Below are 20973 nucleotides of genomic sequence, written 5' to 3'. Positions count from 1 at the left end.
TCTACACGTTTTAAACGATTAATTTAGCCAATTGTTTGATTTGAAGGCTGAAAAAAATAAGAACCCTATTTTAGAGGGTATTTAATTCGGATAATTGAAACTGAAACTCTTTTAGAACCCTTATAGTCGATAACATTTTTTGCTATTGTGTCGAAATCCGCGGTATGAATCTCCTCGCTGCTTTACCGAGCTAGCTGGTTGTTGCTTGAAACATGGCGTCCCGGTGCAGCGTCTCTACACTGTTTCCTGTCCAAAGTCAGCTGGATAACGCCTTAGATGACGCTGCAACACAGCAAGAAAAAGAAGATCTCGTTCAACAATATCTAAAAAAGTTAGACGAGAGAGAGGACCTGAAGATACCCGATTTCCAGACAGGTTAGAGCTTTAGCTTAAACACTTCGCCTCTCTTTCGTAGCAGTTTGACTTGAGTTTGCCAACTCTGCTCGTCACTACAGGACTCGGCATGTTCATTCATATATACATTAAGAATGTTGGACAATTGCAGTCTACTTAGGAAGAGCTCTCTTTCCTTTTAAAAGCTAACGTTACAGCACCACACGCCTTGTAACCCTTAAACACAAGTTCTTCATAGTCTGTCAATTAATTAGCTAGCTACCTTATCTATTCCGGAAGAGGAAGAAAAATTACAGGCATTCATGTAATTTAATAATATGTAAAATATGTCAATTTGTCAATGCAGTACTTCACAGTAGGGCTCACTAATATCTTGTAAACCTTCCTTTTCATTCTTGCTATTATCCTTCTGTCACAAATCACCCGAGTCACTCGTCTCCACCCACTCCACCCTATCTTCTTTACCACTCTTGTGCACTGTCCGCTGTTTTGGATGGTTGTCCCAAAGTATTTAAACTCATCCACCTTCACTATCTCGACACCTTATAGATTACAGTGTCGTCTGCAAGTATCATAGTCCATGCCTGACCTCATCTGTTAACCTATCCATCACCACTGTAAACAAGAAGGGGCTCTGAGCCAATCCCTGATGAAACTTTAACCTATATATATCTCAACTGCTGCACACTGTTCTTAGACGTACCCTGCGCCACCCTCACAAACTTCTCTGTCACTCTTCACTTTCTCATGTGGCACCATAGTTCCTGTGTTGGCACCCTGTCATATGCTTTCTCTAGATCCACAAGATGGAGTGCATCTGATCTTTTCTGTACTTGAATGGTCAGAAAGCTAAAAATCTTTTTGAGCTTTACCACCATCTCACATATTGAGTCAATGTTTTGCAATCTGATTAGCCCTAGTTTACATAAGTGGATAAGTTGTTGGGCATAAGTTGTTAGCCACTGAACATGCAGGGTTCCTTGGTTTTAATAGTCGGAACAGCATCCACTTGTCTTTTATATGCATAAGAATATAAAAACAATCAAATCCTATTCTATTCTATTCTAAACAAAAAATAAAACAAATGCATTTAACTAAATATTGTATATATTGCCCCCCAATTAATTGCTAATGTAATTAAAGTTTAGTTGTGGGAAACTTGGGTCTGCTGCTGAGGGATGCAGCATATTGACAATATTTCACCACACCAGTAGGTGGTGATCTACTGTTAGAACATCAAATGCTAGAGTCACACAAGGCTCAATGTGAACATAACAAGGTCCCCACAACACGTGCTTCTTTTTTTTTTCTTAATTCAGAATTCATCTAAATTTATCTAATTGAACTCTGTTCTACGCAGTCAGAGATAAAGAAGAAAAGGAGCCTTTAAGCTGCTCCGTACTGTGCTAATCTTTTATGCATGTGATTTTTTGTTTTGTTTTGTTTTTTTGTTTGTTTCTTTTTGGGGGGGGTAGATTCTTATCTGCTGCAGCATACCAACAGCGAGGCATATGATCGGTCCCAAATTCATTCTGCAGCAACAATTCAAACATACTGTTGGAGTTCTAAAGAATTATCTCATCAACAAGAACAAGGTGTCATGAAGCTTTTTTGCAAAACACCGTGTGGAAGTGCACTTAAGAGATCTAAAAAAGGAGATGAAGTGGAGATTTGTGTAGCCAAAAAAACCCTTTGGGGCTAAACACTGAAAGATAATAAATGTTAACTAGATTCATCACTAAAAAAGCACACATCTATACATAGGTACCCCATTGGCTGATATGATTATGAATCAATGTGATTTGTTTTGTTCTTCTTCTTTCGTACATTTCTTTGAAAGGTTAAGTATTGAGAAGATTATCAATGGAAAATTTAGGTAGGGGTATTACTCTTTCACTCTGTACTGGATTTTGATAGTCACCATGCTGTAAAATGTGACAGTAAACTTATCAAATGTGCACGAGTTAAGCGTGACAAATGCTATCAGGCACAATTTAGAGTGCACATGAAAGAAGTGTGAAACAAGCTGATCTAAATCTACAACAAAAACACTTTTTATGGTATTTAACATAACACTTGGGCCACGAGAACTTTCAAGTCACTGCTTTGATCGATCAAACTATCCAACTTTTTCTCCCATGTGACACAAACGCTGTGTCAGGCCCAACCACAGATATGCCTTTTAGGTGTTTTGTTACTATATCCATAGCCCTTCTAGGATGGTAGTGTAAAGCATTTGCCTACACCGTGACTAAACATGATTAAAAAGATGACAACATCATTTTCCACTCTGTGATTTGCTCCAGGCTTAGAGTGGCTGAACACGGAGGGGCCTCTCTCTTTAAACAAGGAACTGGCTGGTAAAGTGGTGCTGCTGGATTTCTTCACTTACTGCTGCATCAACTGCATCCACATCCTTCCTGACCTGCATCAACTAGAGAAGAGACACTCTGTAAAAGGTTTGCACATACTCTACTAACTACGAGGTACTTTCCATACAGCTAATTTAATCAGCTCCAGGAAAATCCTAAAGTAGAAAAACTGTGTATTGTTTAAAAAAAAAAACCCTGCTCATCGCTTTCCTTGCTGTTCACATTAAATATAACGTAATGCTGCGTAATGCTTTGCTTGATATTCATTCATTTTTTTCCATCTATCCATCTGCCATCCTGGAAAAGCATGTTTTATCCATCTTTCCTCATTCACGTGTTTGTCTTTTGCCTGTTTGATAGGAAATATATCTGACGTGCGTTCTTGTGCATGATGTTCCCAAGTAAATCTATTTCAGCACATTGCTAAAGAAAAAAGGCTAAAGTCAGATAGTTCGTGTGAATTTCAACCCTAACCTGCCTTATCAAGAACATCATGTTTGTGAGTGAAATGGCTTGTATCTGTGACAGGCGATGGCAGATTGAAACGAAATGATAAACGTCAAGAATGAAAGCAACAATGAGTGGTTCCCTCCAGTGGCACTCAACCTCAAGCTCTGTCATACCCAGTGAAGATTTAAATCAAAAATATTTGGGGCTGGTTTTTAGCACTGTTCTCAAACCAGAAAAGATTGTGCTTTTGTCGGGGGCCTGTTGCCAAACATAATTAAACATCTTTTTTTTTAAAAAAATAATTATGGGAATGTCTATTAATGATGTGCCCTGTGTGGGTCAATAATTCACTCATCCACCCATCCATTTATTTTCTTAACTGCTTATCCAGCTTAGGGTCATTGAGGCTAGAGGCGATCCCACTTGGTATTGGGCTAAAGCCAGGAAACACCCTGTCAGGCAACAGTGCTAACCACTGGCCTCCTGCATGAAGTCCAATGACTCAGTTATGTGTATTCAGAGTTTGCAGTAGCTTATTATTAAGCTCAGATTAGAAAACTTACACTGGTTTAGGGTTGAGATTTATCAACAATAACAATATCGTCTAATGGCTGCGACATATAATGGATGCCACAGCCTCGGGGAAGAAGCTGCTTTTTAGTCTCTTTATGCAGGTTTTGATGGTGCGGTATCTCTTCCCCCAAAGGCAAAGGTGTAAGCAGGTGATGACCTGGGTGTGTTTTCATAACACACTTCATTGATGGATGTTGTCACTTACAGTATAATTTCTTGACATTATCTCATAGATTCTGGAGAAACTGCATTTTTTCATTGCAGTGAGTTTCTCATTGGGCACTGGCAGATCACATGGTGCTCAGCATCAAACAGGATAATTCAGTTTCATTGTCTTTAGTGTGTAAAAACAATATGGTTAAAAAATGCTTATACCATTAGCTTTGACTTGCTAGAGGACAGTTTAAAGTATAGAATTTGCTCGTTATTTGGTTACTGTTGAATGGGTGGAAGATCAAGTAAAGCACTGCAGGAATTTATAGTGTATTCTTAAAGTCACACTTCAGCTGCACTGGGCCTCAGTGGAGGTACACGATTTAAATTGGTCCTGTGGTCATGTGTTGTGGAGCAGCATCTCAGGGCCATATTCGTTGGAGCAGGGAAACTGCTTCTTTTCCTTAGGCATGTAGACCCTTATCTCAGCTGTGAAGCGACAGTAGCTAAAAATACTTTCAAGACTCAGTTTAAGTAAGCATAGGTACAGCATACATCTGCCCCTCTGTAGTTTATTGTTTTGTACTTATGCATTCACAATTCCCAAATGCATTAAAATCATGACTGATGGCCTTACATTCTCACATGCAGCTCTGAAGTAATATCTAGAAATGTTCAGGGCTGCAATAATGTTTGAGAACAGTTATATATAGCAACTCCATGTAAAGCATAATCTCTGGCATTTTAATGGCCCTTTAAACAGGCTATCTATAAGTCTTGAGAGGTCTTAAAAAGGATTAAATTAGCTCTTTTTTTCTTGTTATAGGTACAAACTACAGGGGAGTGCAGACAAAGTGCTGCATACAATAAATAATAGATTCATGGACCTAATGAGAAAGTGCATAAAAGATATCACTGAAAATATAATCAAACTTGTATGATGACAAACAGGCATTACATTTATTTACATTCAAATGTTGTATCATCTGAGGAAGATGTGCCACTTGAAATTCATTTGTGAGTTGAACATTACATAAAAGACACACACACGCAGACTGCAGTGCCACCACACATTATCGTACTTGCCTTATCTCTGGCACCGCTATGGGTACATTCTGTTTGCTGCTGTTGTCACTGAGGTGTGGGAGCCACCCTGTCAAGTCACTCCACAGTCCACCCCGACCCACCCATCGTCACTGCAATCTGTGCCGGCGCTACGCTGCTTGGCAGAGGCCGCGGGTGACGAAATCCGCTGCAGACCGTGTCGAGTTTGAGCGTTGGTGGGGTTCATTTATGAAATGCGTTTTTTTGTGTGTGTGTGTGTTAAAAAATATGAACTAATGCAACTGTATAGTTTTTAGATGCTTTGTAATTTGTTGGTTATTAAAGCCCTGAACAGCTCAGGGCTGTCCCTGGGATTAAAATCTAAAGTGAAAAAGCCACATAGAGTTTTATGCTCCATATATCTGGAACAAGATATCAGAAAACTTGCTGTAGCTTTTAGTTCCCTCAAATCAGTGCCTTATAATGAAATTAAACATGGGATTCACGCCTTTTTAAATAAATAGTGTGTAGTGTTTTGAAAGTGCCTTGTCACTGAAAGTTGCTCTTTTGCTGTTTCTTGTGTAACTCTATTAATGAAAACAAGTCTTTTTTTCCATTTAGAAAGTTGTTTTGCTCTGTGTACAGTTGCATGCAATCAAATTGTAAATAGTAGAAACTGCACAAAATCAAACTTGTTAGAAATCTTTTTTATTTTTTAAAATCTGTGATCACGCTCGATTCCCTGTGAATAAAGCATTTTCAGAGCGACAAGGTAGCTTTGACATTTCTGCCGCTCCGCTCGGGCTCTGTTTACCCAGCGTATTGTCGAGTTTTTGATTTAAGGAATGACAGAAGTACAAAAGTGACTGTTTCGATAGAGAGTTTTACAATGATTGTAAGGAAGCTAGGAAACTAATCAAGATATCTGCTATCTGTGGACTCTTTGGAGAGTTTTAGTGCCACAAAAGCATGTGTTTAAAATAACATCACCAGCCTGTTACATTCATAGTTCTAGGCAATTCAGTTGCATAACATTTGAAAGTCTGCAGCCCTTGTACAAAGTCACAAATTATAACCACTTTCTGTCTTTAGCTGTATAATAAGCATAGTGTTTACTTATCTTTGATGATTACTGAGAAATGGCTTTTCCAGAAACCTCACTTAAACCTGCAATGTGTTATGCTTGAGGGTTGGTTGGTTTACATAGAAGGTCTCTTAAATTTTACAGTGGAAAAATCATTGTGCTTAGTGCATCTTTGCATGTACGTTTGTGACATGTGTGTCTTATGCAACACCTTTCTGCCTAAACGCTCACTGTTCGCTGTTTAATCTCTTTTTCAGATGGGTTGGTTATTGTTGGTGTGCACTCTGCCAAATTCCCCAATGAAAAGGTATGTTTTGGGTTTTTTGGAAACTTTTAGGGGAAACTTTTGCTTTTTTTTTTCTTTAATACTTCAAAAGTATCTACATGTATACCGATGAATTTATACTTTGTTTAAATTACTCCAAGTAAAAAGAGGGCTGTAGGAGCCAGGGTGTTAATTTGAAGTTTTATACCTGTATACAAACAGGAGAATAAGATTTTGGCAGCATATAAAAATTGCAAGAACTTACTTTCTTTATCAATCCCGGACCAGAAACTCTGTTCTTCAGATATTCCTCTTAATATTCTGCTATTGGCTCCCTTTTGTTTGTTTTTTTTAATGAAATCTTTTGCCAACTTGGCAGGGGAATAATCTGTACTCTCCAACTGTGAGGAAATAAATTATGCTTCATATGCATAGTACTTACCCTACTTTTTATCAAAAACAAACAGGCAGGCAAAGTTTTACAAATTAAAACAACAAAATATCTGGATATTATATGGTTTACAATGATATCTAAGTTCGTGGAAAGTCATTTGTAGCGTTCTGATGCAGAAAAACTGTATATGTAATTTGCTCTACATAGATGGGCTCTGTACCCTGTTATAGTTTGTAATAAATGGGTAATATCACAGTAATAAGTTGGTAATGGTATAATGGTATCATTGTATTAAACCTCCCAGTTAAAGTGTTGCAGTCTTTGCAAGTAACTTAAAGCCAAAATATTTCATATTTGATTACTGCATCCATGTTTGCAATAACTGCATCAATATGCATCAATATGCAATTGCATCATATTTCTTGTTTCTTTATTGGTCTGTGGGGTTTTGCTTCTTCAGTCTTCTCTTCAGGAGGTAAAATGTATTTTCATATGGATTCAAATTTGGATTTTTGACTCCAAAACCCTAAATAATCTCCCGTCGATAATGTGGCCAAATGTATGGATGCATTTCTTCGTAAGTCAGAAGACAAAGTGTTTCTGTAGATGTAGGCAATTACTCTGTTACTACCATCGTGATCATCAGGAGATTCTCGATAAAAATGTGTTAGCTTGTTCCATTAGCGGCCATGTAAACCCAGGGCATGAAACAACCTCAACCATGCTGCACAGATGAGCTTTTATTGTTTAGGATCATGAACAGATGCCTTCTTTCTTCATACTTTCAAGCACTTTCACAGTTGAAATCGCTGTTTCGTAAGTCCAGAAGCCTTTGGTCCCAAACTGTCTCCAACTGACTCTTCTCTGCACATTTTTGCCAGTTTCATTACAGCTAATAAGCAGTTTGTGTTTTGCAGTAAGACCTCTATATTGTTAATCTTCGCCACTTTTCTTTGGCGGTTGTTCATAATGTTATGCACTTTTATTTTATTTATTTTTTTCTTTACTGTTCTCACCATTTGTCTCTGTCATCAGTTGCCCCTGTTTTCCTTGGATGCCTGTTTAAATGCCTGTTGGTCAGTACTTCGGTGGTTTCCGTCTCTTTCAGGACATTCCATATTGCTCCACTGGATGTGCCCGATGTTTTTGAAATGTCTCTTGCAGATTTTCCCACTTTTCTAATCTTTGAAATTATGTGCTTTTCATGAATAGATCTTTATGTTGGTTTACCCTGCTTAACTAAAAATGTAGATGAAATCCAAAGCTTAAACTAAAAGTGGAAATCCAGAGCTTCTTTACAATTAAACCTTTAATCTTCAAAAAATGATGTACGTCATGTTTCAGCATTTCACTCGTTTAAAAATTTGGGTGTTTTGATACAAAATGTGTCAACCTGTGTGTTGTTTAAAATCATTGTAAAGGGCAGTTAGTCTTTTAAAAGATGACTTTCAACTTAACAGCAAAAGCTTTACTTATAAAAGGGCTGTCCTGAATACCAGTATTTTGTGCTCCTGTAATTTGGGGGGATAGTTAAATCACTAAGTAAGAGCTTTGTAACGTTTTTGCTACATGCAGACTTTTCTAAAAGACTTGGAAAAGTTTCTGAACTTTTTGATAAATTCAGGTGGAGCCTTATTGAAGGACAACACTTGAACTCATCACCATTTTTGCACATGTTCTCAAAGGTCCTGGACAACATCCGAAGCGCTGTGCTCCGCTACGACATCTGCCACCCCGTGGTAAACGACAGCGAGGCGAGTCTCTGGCATGAACTGGAGATCTCCTGCTGGCCCACGCTGGTCCTACTTGGACCACGTGGCAACTTGCTCTTCTCCCTGGTGGGTGAGGGCCACCGTGACAGGCTGATGCTTTTCACTGACTGCGCTCTGCGTTATTATGGGGTGCGTGGTCTGCTCAAGGCTCACACAGTGGGAATCAAGCTGTACAAAGACGCCCTGCCACCCAGCATCCTTTCTTTTCCTGGAAAGGTGGCTATAGACAACAGTACTAAAAGGCTTGTCATAGCAGACACAGGACATCACAGAATACTGGTGGTGTCTTCTACTGGAGACCTGCTACATGTCATAGGAGGTAAGAGACTTCACACCAATGCATTTTTAAAACAACAACAACAAATGGGCATGATGTAACGAGCTCCAATTTAGATGGCCATTAAATACAAAAACTATTGTGTTGTAATAAGTGAGATCTGTAAAAGTTCAACAGCAATATTTAGCCAATGATGACATTTTAGCATTATGCAACTGCCTCAACAACCCTCAGAGGAGCCACATGGCAGTTAGGCTGATGTCCCCAGACCAGCAGAGAGGTTGGCAGCAGCAGGGACTTGTACATGCTGGGAACTGGCACTGACCTAGAGTGGACAAATGAGGAGAGAAAATTGAGGATTGGTTTTATTTTTGTGTTGTTGACATCAGCTCTGTGCACGCATAAGAAAGGTTTGCCGAGCTGCAGAGCGTGACGTGATTCTGAAGTTTTCTCCTATTTAGTTTCAGCAAAGAAGGAAGTTTCTTCTTTGCTGAGACTAAATAGCAATAATTGTCATACGAATAGTCATGAATAAAAATAATTATTCCACTCTGATTCATTTTTTAAAAATTTAATATTGACATGTCTGAATTTTATTATGAAAAATAAATATTTGGAGCTTATTATTACCTTTAAGTGATCGAAAGCTTTAATCAGTGCTGGGTTTTTCCTTTTGTCACAGGGCCTGAAAGCGGGAGAAAAGATGGCGACGTGTCTGAAGCTTCCTTTAACTCCCCTCAGGGTGTGGCCATTAAAGGGGACACTGTATACGTGGCTGACACGGAAAACCACTTGATTCGAAAGGTTGTCTTAATAATTTTAGTTTTAAAAAGTATTTTTTTCAAGTCTTTGTTGATATTTATCAACCATAATAAATAATAATAATAAACCATCTGTGTCTGCATCTGTTTGTAGATCGACCTGTTAGAGGGAAAAGTCAGCACTCTGGCTGGAGTAGGCACTCAAGGGACAGACAAAGAGGGCGGGGCTATGGGACCACAGCAGCCAATCAGCTCTCCTTGGGATGTGATGCTTGGCACTGCCAGTGAGGAACTTTAATTGCCTTTCTGCCTTGTATGAGTCTTAGAAGATTCACCTTCAAAACAAGCTTTTAGTATTCAGGGCACAAATACACTAGATGACACATTCGTTTACACTTATACAATGTAATATAAAACTTCTATTTCTCCTTAAAACATCAAATCCTCCTTATCCCTGCCTTTTAATTATTTTCTCTTGAGCATTTATTTATACACTTGATTATTAATAGCTTATTAATTTCATACAATACTTTTATTTTTAAATTCAAGTGGGAATCTTTTTTCTTTTAAACTCTTTTTGGTGAATATCTTGTTGTCATGAAGCGTCATTAATGTGGAATTTAGATTAATAATCAGTCAGCTCAGACTCTCATATACACTTGTTATTCCACATTGATTATCTATTTTTCTTCACCCTAGGAGAAAAATACAAGTCAGTTTGTTTATCTATTTGCTCTCCTTGTGATTTAAAAATGTGACAAACTAAATTTGTTACTTTGTTTGTTACTTTGTTACCAGCAGACTGATTGATTTAATTATTTTTTTCTTGAACATTAAACACCTCTTGTAAGATCTTGCGGTTGCATTTGAAGGAAACTGTCCCCATAAATTGTGTCCTTCAGTAAAAGAAACAAAGAATGAAACTGTATGTCTGGACAGAGGTGTTTATTTTGCCTCTGGCAAGCGCTGTTCTCAACGATTCATAATGTAGAGGTATGTGTTTGTGTGATTTATACAAATCTTCTTAATTGAAAGTGTTAAGCATAGAAGATTTCAGGGCTACCGCAGTTAATTTTTTGCCTCAGGTTGATTTACGCCACAGCCAGCTGGTTTTAAGCTGGTCTCAGAACCTTTAACTTCAGTACACCCTGACTAATACATTTAAAATTTAAAGCAGTCTTTTAATATTAAAATAATTTCCATAAAAATGAGCCATTCGGCACTTCTATAAGTACCAAATGGCTCAATTTTGCAAGTACTCTCTGTCTGTGCTAACATCCCTGGGAAAGGTATGCATTTACCATGGTAAACAGGAAGTGAAGGGCTGGGTGCTTGAAGAAAATACTATGAAGGAAGCAAAAATAAAACAAAGATTTCTTTGCTTGGACCTAGAAAGATGGGGAACTGTTACTCAAAGCAACACACAGAAGGTGTTCATGGCAGCAGAAAACAGATTGGGACTCATGGAAAAGCAAATACATCAACCCAGAGTGATATGAAGAGCGTTATCAATTACATGGGAGAGGCATATTCAAAAGATGAAATTAAGTAAATGTGTGTGTTTAATATTTTGGCTTCATTGACCCAGTCAGAAAGCAAAGATGTTTTCAGGTTCTGCCTGTTCTGACTAAATCTCTCCTTAAACACCACCCGTATGGTTTAAACAGTGAGTGTTTAAAAAAAAAAAAAAAAAAAAACTCTTATTAGTATGGATGTACCCTGACATTGTCTTCTGAGAGAACGTCCAAACACACATCCACATATTCATGATTTATTCAAGATGTGGATGAATAAATTATTCAACCAAATCAAGAGGATCCCACACCTTTTGAACTATAAAGTGCTAGACTGGCTTTGAGTCAAGTATGTATCCCTGACAGTCCACCCGTTTTGATCAAGAAAGGCTGAACTTTGCCCTGCATTAAAAATACAACAGAGATCGTGCATGTCTGTAAGGCTTGTGCGTTCATCACAGTGGCAGTATTGTATCTGCTGAGTGCATATGGCCTTTGTCAGAGAGGCTGCTGTGTGTCTTAAACCTGCACGGCTCCATATTTTGACTCAGTTCTGACGCTGAGCAATCAGCAGATCGGGAGAGGGGGAGTTTGCAAAAATAATTTTGCTGCCTGGAAAAAAAAAATCTATTTCTTACTTTTACTTTGAAAAAAACACATTTTGTCCTTGTGTTTGAGCAGACTGTAGTCCCAAACACACCTCAAGAACATAGCTCAACAACGAAGGACAAATATCACAGTAGTTGTTGAATGATACTGAGGCTGACTGGTAGATGGCCAAGAGCACTGACACCAGTTCCTGCTCCCATATTTATCCTGTGGGGTTTTTTTGCGTTTTATTTTCATGTGTAGGCGGCGATGAAGACAACGTGCTGTGGATAGCCATGGCAGGGACTCACCAGATCTGGGCTTTGTTCCTAGCTGATGGAAAACTGCCCAAAGGAAGGTGAGAGACCAGTACATGACTGCCATGGCCGCTTCGAAACATATTCTGATAATATAATGACATGGTTGTAATTCTCCTTTTAAAACTGTGAAAATGGATTCCTCTTCTTGTGTGTCTTCCGTGGTCGGAAGTTTCACAGGAGGTCACATTATGTAATAATCTTTTTTTAATTACCGCAAATAAACAGGAGATAAAATCTCAGTCTTGTTTTTATTAAAAGAAACAAAAAACAAACAGATTTTCTCCTTTTTGGAACTCTGTCCATCAGGAAGTGCATTCTAGTATTTAATGACATTGTCTTGCCATTTGAACAGCGAGTCCAAGGCAGGGATTTGTGTGCGATGGGCGGGCAGCGGCAACGAAGAGAACCGGAACAACGCCTACCCTCACAAGGCAGGCTTTGCCCAGCCTTCAGGCCTGGCTTTAGCCCCAGAGGAGCCCTGGAGCTGCATGTATGTGGCTGATAGCGAAAGCAGCACCATCCGAACGCTGGCGCTGAAGGATGGAGCCGTCAAGTTGCTGGTTGGAGGAGAGAGAGACCCACTGGTGGGTGTACAGTAAATGGGGGAAGAATGAATTAATAGTGTAAAAAAAGCTTTATTTACCATTCATCATCATCTTCCCTCTGCTAGATACCTTTTCAAGTATCCTTATTTCCAGTTATAATGCTCATGTGGTTTGAAACAAACAGTTACAGCATCTCTTAATGAAGTTTCACAGACCAGCATGATATAGTGCACATAATTTATCAACTTGTTGTTTGCCATATTGTCCATTTTTATTGCTACTTTAAAAGGTGAACTTCTTATAGAAAGAAAAAGCCAGCACAGATGAACTTGTGGAGACAAATTAAAAGTCCATTTCCGAAGCAGACTGTAGGAGCAGAATAACCTTGTGCGGCACTTTCAATGATGATGTGTCCTGTGCTTGGCTCTGTCACCATACATCAACGCAAAACACACAGTGTGAAACCTGCACATTAGTCTGCCACATTTCCAGCCACACAAAACATTAGGACAATTATGAAGAAAAATGTTGCACAAATATGAATCATTGTTAGGCACTCACGCAGAGTTTAGGGCTATTTTTGTATGCATAAAAATATGGGGTTTTTTTCCTTTAAAGAGAAACAAGTAAACACAGACCCTCTTGTTTGTTGCTAAAGGAAAGCCTGAAAAACAATGTTGGTGCATACCTTCATACCCTTACAGCAGCTCTGCTGTAGTTTCTTTGTCTTGCCGCACTGGTGTATTTTTGGAAAGTCACAAGCTTGTAAGTCCCCATGAGAGCAGGAAGTAATTAACTAGAGAGTCATATACAGTTTATTTAACATGGTGAAGAGCCGGGAGAAACTATTAGCTGCCCACAGATGTTTAAGGAGTTGATCTAGAACAGCCAAACAGTATTGAAGCTGAGGTGGCGTCCTCTCATGTTTGCACTTTTACAGTAATATCAGTTGTCAAATTGAGCTAAAGCAGAGATGTCAGACTCATTTTACACTGTGGACACATAAAGAGTAAGTCACCGTGCAGAGATTTAACTGCACCTTTAATCCTGGAGATATCTTAATATAATAACAGACAGTATGACAAAAAACAGTGTTGTTGTTTTTTTTTTGTTTTTTTACATGAGAGAGAAACACTGATGTAGTATGTGAAAGAAATCTGTCAGTGCAACTCTTAAAATGTTCTTTTTTTTTACTGTGGATCTGTTGTGAAAAAATACATACATTTCTACAGTAGATGGTGGGAAAACGGGAACAACTGTTTTTCTATTATTTTATTACTTTGGTGTAGTATGAATGGCCATGGGAGGGGTGTTTATCAGTAGAAAAAGCTGTAAAACGGGTGAAAAAATGGTTAAAAGTCCAAAATATATACCCACCTTGACATTTCCCAAAGCAGTCCAGTGTAAGGTTATTACAGTTAGCTAACACTAAACTGAAAGTAGAGATGAAAAAACATTTTAGTTAACTAAAATAAAAATAAAAGCTAGACTTTTATTTTCCATCCTATTTTCCATATTTTCCAAATCAAAAAACGTATCTGATTTTAGATTCAGCATCTTTTTTGCACTGCTTCTGATGTGGCGGCTGACTTCATGTCTTTGATAGTAAATGGACTGTTTCTTATGTAACACTTTTCTACTGTAGTTGAGCATTTAAAGCACTTTATTCACACTCGAGAATAATTCTGCATCCTTGGCAACCATTCTTCTGATTACTGTCGTCTGCAACAAAATACTGATTTCCATTTTCAGGGGGTAGAGGATGAAGCTGCACGTAGCTGGATCTAGCTAGTTTAATTACCAGTGACTGAAGATTGCGTTTTTTCCCCATTTCAGTCTAGGTTGTCTGCATTGCAAATTCTCAAGTCTGGGAGGTGAATTCATGGTGCACAACCCCTTTAATGTTGAGAACATCTACGAGCATGCTCCAGGTCCTCCAGCTCCTTTTTGAACTCGACCAAATTCTGTTTACCTCGTTCTTCAGCTGAAGTCTGGTTGGGTTGCTGAGATGTTTCAAGCTCACACTTGTGCAGTTAGATAATGGATTTAAACCTATTGGCTTTCACTCAGTGGATTTTACATTTCCAAGGATTTGTTGTTGTAAACACCTTGTAGCTGTTTAGTCAGCGAGCCAGGAGAATCATGAGACTTTGAAGATTGTTATCATGGTCCTTTTCTGTTGCTGTTGTTATTTACAGAGCTGATACAAAATTATAACCAATTTATCGAAATGTTATCACAGCTTCTTACAAATTGGTTGTTGATGGGATTATCTGTTTGGTCATGCTAGTTTCAAATGAATCATGGCACACACAAAAAAATAAAATGATTTATCTCACAGTCTTAATCTTTTTATGTATAAAATTCATCATTCATAAGATAGAAAAGGCTTCGGCTTTCTTCAGTTTCCTGTCTCGTTTTCAATGCAGTTAAGGGTGTTTTGTAATTTTAGTCGATAATATGTTTTTTTCTCTAACCAGTGTTTTGTATTGTTCAAAACAGAACCTTTTTGCTTTTGGGGATATGGACGGGAAAGGGGTGGATGCCAAACTCCAGCATCCTCTCGGTGTTGCCTGGGCTTCCGAACAAAACTTGCTCTATGTAGCCGACTCCTACAACCACAAGGTAACAGATGATTGTCCCAAGGCTGCATTTTAAAGATGTACTGTGCAAATTTAACACTTATGTTCTGTAATGAGTTCCTTGAAGTGACTGAGTTCATGCCAAAGTGGTTAAAACTCCTTTTGAATTCCAGGAAGGAAATTTTTTTTTTTGATAACCAACATCTTGTGTGTGTGTGTGTGCGTGTGTGTGTGCGTGTGTGCGTGTGTGTGTGCGTGTGTGTGTGTGTGTGTGTGTGTGTGTGTGTGCCTGCGATTCTCCTCAGATCAAGGTGGTAGATCCAAAAACAAAGCAGTGTAGCACATTAGCAGGAACAGGAGATGCTGGAGATACTCTGGGTCCAGAGTTTAACAAATCCTGCTTCAATGAACCCGGAGGAATCTGTGTCGGTGACGGCGGAAAACTGCTTTACGTGGCCGATACCAACAACCACCAAGTCAAAGTGCTGGACCTGACCTCCAAGACTGTCTCGCTGGTGAGTGTGTTGCCTGTGTGTGTGTGTGCGTGTGTGTATTTAGGAAAAGTGTGGTTCCAACCTTGAGAAAGTGCTTTACATTTTGTACACTTTTGTGTAATTAATCTGTCCTAAAAGCTTCTGCGCTAGAAGAGATTGAATTAAAGGTGACAAAGACAGGACACTGTAAGTTAGGGTAGCTTTCTCCTTGCTTTTGTTTAATCCAAACACCCATATCTCTCTTTTATCCAGCTCCCCATCTCCCGCGAGTGCACAGATTCGGTACCTACAAAGCCCTCGGGTCCGACCAAAGCCCCCACGCTGCCTAAATCAGCTGCCAGGAAAGAAATGCCGCCAGTAGCGGTGACTGCGGGCCAGACTGTCATCATGTCTGTCACACTGTCACTTCCAGAAGGGACCAAACTCACTGAAGAGGCGCCCAGCTGCTGGGCACTCTCAGCAGAGGGTGAGACAAAGTTCAGTCACTGTTACATGAAGTATCATGCATGTAAATGTTCTGAGCATGTTTAGCCTTCATGCCCATGAAAGATGTCTTGACCATCATTGACACCTCATCCTGTCACTGATGTTACATCCATGAGCTTCTGCCACACAGCTGCACATGTTCACAGGGACACACTTGGAATTTTAAGTAAAGTTTTGCACGAAAAGTTTTTGATTTTGAGATAATGTTGACAAAATTCAACTTCTCAGTTTCAACTAAAGAGCACTTATAAACACTCATTTATATAATGCTTCTTTAGTAAGTACTGTACATCCACAGTCAGTTTAGAATCACCAGTTAACCTGTTGTGCATGTTTTTGGACTGTGGGGAAAAGCTGGAAAAACGCAGGCAGGCTCCGGGAAAACATGCGAACTGCAAGCACCAAAGGCCCCAGCATCACTGGAGATTTGAACCAGGAAGCTTCTTGCTGTGCGGGAAAAGTGCTAACCACTGCATATAAAAAATTAGTAATTCTTCTGTGACTTGATTGAGAACCTTCAGCTCACTTTAAAGCAAAAACCTTTCGAAGCTGATTGACTGTATTAGTTATTTGGTAAAATTACATGATGCTGTGACACAGAAATTAGGCTTTTTTTTTTGTTATTATTACTGTAATTTCTAAGCTAGTTAGTCAGACATGCTGTATTTCCATTGTGTTGCTGGGCCAGACTAATGCAAGTTAATTATTTTGTTGCGTGTTGGCTGAAGAAAAGCACTAAAGCAGCAGCCTACAGACATCACTGTAATGTGTGTAAACCCGAGGACTGACAGATCTGCTGCGTCTAAGCTTTGATTGGACTTTTTTTCCCGTTCAGGTGAGAGGTTAATTGAATTCTAAAACCCCAGCAGTGTTTGGCAAAGACTTCACAAATATCTGCTGGGAACCAGAAGTGGAAGGATTTAGGTGGCAGAGCAGTGAGGAGGCAGCTTACAGCAGCTGCTTTGTATAACAGCTTGTTTGAAAAAAAAAAATGCATGCTTTTCCTCAAGTTATTTCTCTGTTCGTCAGGGTAACCAACCAGAGTCAGGGCTGCAGCATAAACGTCCTCCCTGTGCTTAGAATGAGCGCGTTGTGGAGTGAAGCCTCTAATTCTCTCCTACAAAACTTTATTTTGGTCTCTGATCTGTCAAAAAGTGAAGGATGCTTAACCTGCCTGCACGTCGTTTTCACCGTTCAACAAGCAGATTCTCACTCTGCCAGCCCACACCTGGAATTTATAGTTCGCAGCTAAAACAAAGACAAATACTTAAATCACTCAAAGCTCTTTTAAACCACCAGCGAGGAGGTACGAGGCGTGGATGGCTTAATTTATGATTTTATATTCTAAAGAGGTTTAGTCTAATTCTCTCAGATTGTAGTGTGGACCATAGGATCGATTGATACGTGATTTTTTTTTTGATTTTATTTTTATGTGATGTGATGTTAGTGACAGTTGTGGTCTGTTCATTACGTTTGCACCAAAAGTGTTTCCATCATCCTGAGTGCTGCAGCATGAAATCCTCGATAACGGCAGGCTATTTTTAGAGCATTTCGATAAGACGACATGCCTTGGTTCACATAATTAGCTACCAGGCTATGTTATGTGATCCCCCGCTGTCCCATTATACCCAGTCTAGACTTATGCTGATCAGATCAGAGCAGAGGCAGGGATTTTAATGGATCAACTTAGAAGTGCACGCCAGATCTAAATTGTTTTTTTAGTGGCTTTTTAGAAATGGTTTCCCTGGGACCCAGCGTTAGACATCAGCTTCATTAATCTTGGCTGGCTTGGGTTCTGTGGTCTCTGTGGCGTGATATTTTCTCACCGCTGACGCTCCGGTGATTCTTTTCGACTTTCATTTATCTTTCAGTGGTCGTGTCGCTTCAGATGTGTACTTGTGTCTAAAAATATTCCCTGTGTTTCAGAAAATGAATGTCTTCAACCACTCTTTATTTGATTTAGTAAGGGTATGTGAGTTTGGCCTAATATTTCAGAGGGACTGTTTTACTGTGCAGGCTTGAGTCAGCCCTAGCACTCTGGCTGCACCCCACTACGTTCAGCAATAAATCGAGATGCCAGCCAGCTATTCTCATTCAAAGCCATCTGTTCTTTCAAAACATGGATGAACTAAGGCGGACACGTGACCAAACTGGGGATTGAGCTTAGTTTATGTCATTCTTGAAGTGGATCTGTGGGTTCATCGTGGACAGCCCACAATATTCAGTGTGCCTGACAAGTAAACTTCACTGTCTGTCACTATACAGGAGTTTAACCACACTTTTAAACCTGAATATGTCTTTATACCAGAAAAAGATTGTATGCGAGTATAAAAAAAGTCTTGTTTTTCTTTTTGACATGATAGAGAAACGCTGATGATGAAAAGTCCAAAATTTATGGCCTCCTTCATATTTCCCAAAGCAAAGTCCAGATTAGTCCTTGCCCGGCCAATTCTGGACACAATACTGGAATTCTGAGAGTGTCCTAGACTTTGGAAGCATATCCTTACAGAGTTGAGATAGAACTACCAATCAGACTGGTATCTGGAAAGGTTCCTGAGCAGTGCTAGTGTGCGCTAAGCCGCTGGGGGAGACTGTGCAGAGTGCTGCAACAATGCTTAACTGGGTGCTTCATCTCAAAGTAACATTGAGGTTAATGCCTGGCCTGAGTTTACCAGTTTACCAGCAAGGCATGTACACTGTACATAAAAGTTGGACGTCCTTTGACATCACTTCCTGTTTTGTTTTGTTTTTTGTTTTTTTAAAGGTAACGAGTGGCTGCTAGACCATCAGGTGCTTACTGGTTCCATTAAGGATCTCTCACAGCCCCTCTGCATCTCAGCCAAACTTCCAGTCGTTATGAAGGAAACAAACGGCAGTCCAAGCCTCACGTTGGCCATGTGGGCGTACTACTGTACGGAAGCAGGTAAAGCCTGCATGATGAAAGCGGCTTCATTCTCCCAGCCTCTTCAAATAAACGCCAGTTCTGGAGAGGGAGAGGTCATCGTGGAGTTGACTCATGCCTTCTGAAGCCGCCTACATGTCTTAGTTAAAATAGCCTTAGATACTCGGATGTCTCTTCACATATAACACATTAGCTCGGTAATGTTCTCGACTGTGTGCGACGGCTATTAAAGGAGTGCAGATAGACACCCGCAGATATACTATATATTATATTTATGTAGTGAGCTCTCATGACGACAGGTTGCATTGCTAATATGTGGGGGTTTTGCCAAGTTGTTTATCAAAACTAAAAGAATAAGGAAACTTATTAAAGTTATTTAATGAGAAACTATGAATATCTAATTTATCGTAGCACTGCTGGTGTGATTGATGGGCAGATAAATAAAGGGATTTTCATCCATTCTCTTATCTTCTGGAAAATCTAAAGTTCTTTCAGGTATTAAAAACAAAGTAAAAACTAAAACTTCAGCTTTATAGTTTCACTTTAATTGAGGAAGGAGGATTTGAAGTGATTATTATTATGAATATTATTATTATAAGCTGATAAGTAATAAAATAAGTAGAATTTCTTTAAATGGAGACTTTATATGAATCAGCTTTTCAATGCTAATATCGAGTTCCAGCCAGTGTCTTCATAAAAAAAGGATATTTGAATTATGTAAGGCTTTCATAGGGATTATTAGGTTAGGATAAAAATCTATATCTTTCATTTAATCTCAGCCCAGCAGAGGAGGTAGTTAGCAGGAGAGGATAGATGTGTGACGCTTAAGTCTTTATGCAGTTGGGGGTTTATTGAACGTGTCCATGCAGAGACTCTCATTTCTCGTTATCATTATAATGTTAAAGTTGTGCAGCGCCGCGGTATAAACGTTTTCACTTTCCTCCTTTAAATGCTGTATTACCACAGATCAGCGCGGGGTTGGTTTGGTCACATCAGCTTGGAAAGGTGCCCGCCGATCGAGCTCCCATCCCGCGTGCATTTGTTTACACGTGTGGCAGCAGACTGATTCTTCTTAAGCCGTTTACACTGTTCTCTCGTAGCCCGAAAGCTTTCCGATTGCGATTATTCACAGCGCACCAGAAGCTGTTTTGATTCCGAACCACCTGTTATTTTGAGTAATGAGTAAAGTGCCTGTTTTCGAGGAGGGGGAAGCAGCCGAGGACACTGACATGACTGCCGCCTGTTCCCGCACGCTGAAACCAAAGTCTCATTAAATTCTCTCCATCAAGCATTTATACACTTCATCTCAGCTTCACAAAGGGAACATTATATGAAAGGAATGCTAATAATGATCCGCTCGATCACGTTGTGTAATGCGATATGATAATGTGGAAGTTGTTTTGTCATTTTGCCTTTATTGGTTTACTAAGTTATGAGTTGTTGTGAGAGCGTTTTGATTATCGTTGCTGTCATCATGTCTCATAACCTAATTGTGCTCGTCAGCCTGCTCTTATTTGGTTTGGCTCACTCAGCCCAAGTGCCTTGGAAAGGATTGCATGGATGGTGTACATTCATGGCACTTTAACCGTATTAGAAGCAATATTGTTTTGTTTTTCCTTTCTCTTTTTTTCAACTCCCACAAGTTATTTATTTCCAGCGAACTGCAGTTGTTGTACTTTCTCGGCTCTCTTATCCCTCTGGCACTTTTTAATGAGCACTAATAACCTTTGGGTGGCTGTCGGTGGGCATTAAGCTCCTGATATTGTTTTGTAACTCTCACTTGATTTTGTTTTTTTCTTCATTTCTGACTTCTCAGACACATTTTGGCATGCTTTTGTCTTCAGGGGCACCTTGTTAATACTTTGGCTTCTCCGTGTTGGACTTCAATATGCAGCACAGTGAGGAAAAACTAATAAAACTTATTTTATCTAGTCTGGTTTGTGTGCCGTTCTTTTCATTTCCTGGTATTTGAGAATCAGTTTGTTTTGCGTAATTCCAACCAATACATTAATAAGCTGGTGCTGAAGCTCTTTTATATGAGAT

The 20973-nt window shown here is 39.4% G+C and overlaps 1 protein-coding gene across 1 annotated transcript; it reads left to right on the top strand.

Annotated features, from left to right (window-relative positions):
- Window positions 1-9: 9 nt before the first annotated feature.
- On the top strand, window positions 10-20861 carry nhlrc2 (NHL repeat containing 2). Its single transcript, XM_004567493.3, has 12 exons — window positions 10-375; window positions 2661-2813; window positions 6288-6337; window positions 8375-8780; window positions 9421-9542; window positions 9654-9783; window positions 11866-11959; window positions 12274-12505; window positions 14969-15091; window positions 15354-15563; window positions 15795-16008; window positions 18793-20861. Exons 1-12 carry the CDS (start codon window positions 213-215, stop codon window positions 19053-19055), a joined length of 2160 nt encoding a protein of 719 aa, XP_004567550.3. The 5' UTR covers window positions 10-212; the 3' UTR covers window positions 19056-20861.
- The last annotated feature ends 112 nt before the right edge of the window (window positions 20862-20973 follow it).

This window comes from Maylandia zebra, linkage group LG8, assembly GCF_041146795.1.
Source record: "Maylandia zebra isolate NMK-2024a linkage group LG8, Mzebra_GT3a, whole genome shotgun sequence".
In the NCBI taxonomy this organism is placed as follows: domain Eukaryota; kingdom Metazoa; phylum Chordata; class Actinopteri; order Cichliformes; family Cichlidae; genus Maylandia; species Maylandia zebra.
The sequence above is the reverse complement of the archived record's forward strand: the minus strand, read 5'-3'. Positions and strand labels throughout refer to the sequence as shown.